The sequence below is a fragment of the Calonectris borealis genome, chromosome 19 (genome assembly GCF_964195595.1).
Source record: "Calonectris borealis chromosome 19, bCalBor7.hap1.2, whole genome shotgun sequence".
Classification (NCBI taxonomy): Eukaryota; Metazoa; Chordata; class Aves; order Procellariiformes; family Procellariidae; genus Calonectris; species Calonectris borealis.
The window spans coordinates 2,907,389-2,909,280 of record NC_134330.1 but is presented as its reverse complement, the minus strand read 5'-3'; the positions used below and the strand labels follow the sequence as shown (position 1 = coordinate 2,909,280).

The following is a 1,892-nucleotide window of genomic DNA, read 5'->3' as shown; positions in this document are numbered from 1 at the left end:
ATTTATTTGTGAATTAAAGCTGAATTCACATTCATTCCAGTTTAGAATATCCTTAAAGACTTTTAAACTACTCATGTGATCCTTTATCTTCACAAGAACTGGCCAGATTTTGCTCTTGATAAAGGTTGCTTAAAGCAGATCATCTGTATAGTAGTAAATATGTTTTCCACTTTTGGTTATCCTAGCAACTTAAAGGTAATTGGCTATGCCCTGAGTTGGTAACCCAAATATTTAAACACACGAGTGGTTAAAGTTTAATCCGCTGTCATGATGATGATGTGGCACTGGAAGCCGTGTGTCAGGATTCATTCTTCACCTGGAGAACAAGGTGGCAGTAACACTCATGTAGTACGGTCTCTTTTGGAATATGGGATAAGTAAAGCAGACCTCATTAGCAGTTGAAAGTAGGATTTTCCACCATGAATGGATACCCAAACTGCTCTGCTAACCATACTAAAATTTGGAGTCATTATTTAGTACTTGCGCTGGGCATCCCTCAACTGACCATCAACATAGCATCTGTGATCTTCAACTGCACAGTCATCTTCACCAGAATGGCGACAAAGGATCTGCACAAGCCTATCTCTATACTCTTCTGCAATTTGGCTTTTTCTGATCTCTTCACCAGCTTTTCCGGCTTTTGGATTTCAATGCTGTTCATCACCAATCCTGACATTACAATCTTTGGATCCAAGGATATGCTTGCACCTTATGCGTTATACACTATGTCTATTTTATCCACCATCTATAACTTGGTCAGCATTGCAATTGAACGCTATCTGGCTGTGGCTGAAAGCATGAGGACAAGATTCAGGGTTGCTAGAAATCATTCCATAGCTGCAGTTTTAATTAACTGGGTCCTTGCTTCCTTTTTGGGCTGCTTGCCATTGATGGGGTGGAACTGCTTGGATACGGAAAAAAATCTCTCTGTCCTCTACAGTCCGTTTTGCGTCGACTACCTCATCTTCATCGCCATTCCCAATATTGTGGTGGCTTTTATTGTACCTCTGTTCACTTACCTTAGAATCATTATCATCTTGAGGAAAAGAAAACTGAGAATGAAAGCATGTGGACAAGCCACTGGCACCTACAAATCAGCTGAAATCCAGGTCGCCAGAACCAGTATTTTTATTTGGCTCCTGGCCTTGATCTCCTACGTTCCTTTTTTCGCAGGAGTCATATTTGATGCAACTAACCATCAGTGCCCCATTGATCTCTACCCAGGCGTCTACATCTTTCGAAACTGCACAGCTGTGCTGGTAACCATGAACTGTTTGGGAAACCCCATAATATATACCCTGAAAGCCAAAACTCTGGGGCCTAAACTCAAGGCTCTGAAGTGCCTCTCCACCAACCGTGTCCGAGCCTGCACCATTGAGAACATCTAGCCGGGACTGCCCTTGCTCTAGGACTGCTGATGTGCCTGACCTGGAAACCTTGCTGAAAGAGTGGTCAAACCTTGGAACAGGCTGCCCAGGGAAGCGGTGGAGTCACCATCCCTGGAAGTATTTAAAAGAGGTGTAGATGAGGCGCCTGGGGACATGGTGTAGTGGGCATGGGGGTGTTGGGTTGGCGGCTGGACTCGATGATCTTAGAGGTCTTCTCCAACCTTGATGATTCTGTGATTCTATGATCCGATGCAGCCAGAGGGGGATGTGAGATCGGGCCGGGCTCCCGCCCGGGGCGGTTCAGCACCCAGCGAGGGGACAGCGCGGGGCGGGCGGGTCCCTGCGCGGGCGGCCGCGGAAGGGCGGCGGGAGCTTCGTGGCTTCTCTCGGCAGCTTTCGCAGTCTTCGGGAGCGAGTGACTCGGGTGGTTTGCAGCTTTCCCCCGTGAAGCGTGCGTGGCGTGCGTGCTTTGTCTCGGAGGTAAAAATAACGCCATTAGCCGTG

The 1,892-nt window shown here is 47.2% G+C and overlaps 1 protein-coding gene across 1 annotated transcript; it reads left to right on the top strand.

Moving 5' to 3' along the window:
* Positions 1-419: 419 nt before the first annotated feature.
* On the top strand, positions 420-1,404 carry LOC142090468 (lysophosphatidic acid receptor 1-B-like). The gene has a single exon (XM_075168408.1). The coding sequence runs from the start codon at positions 420-422 to the stop codon at positions 1,386-1,388; it is 969 nt and encodes a 322-aa protein (XP_075024509.1). The 3' UTR covers positions 1,389-1,404.
* Positions 1,405-1,892: the final 488 nt, after the last annotated feature.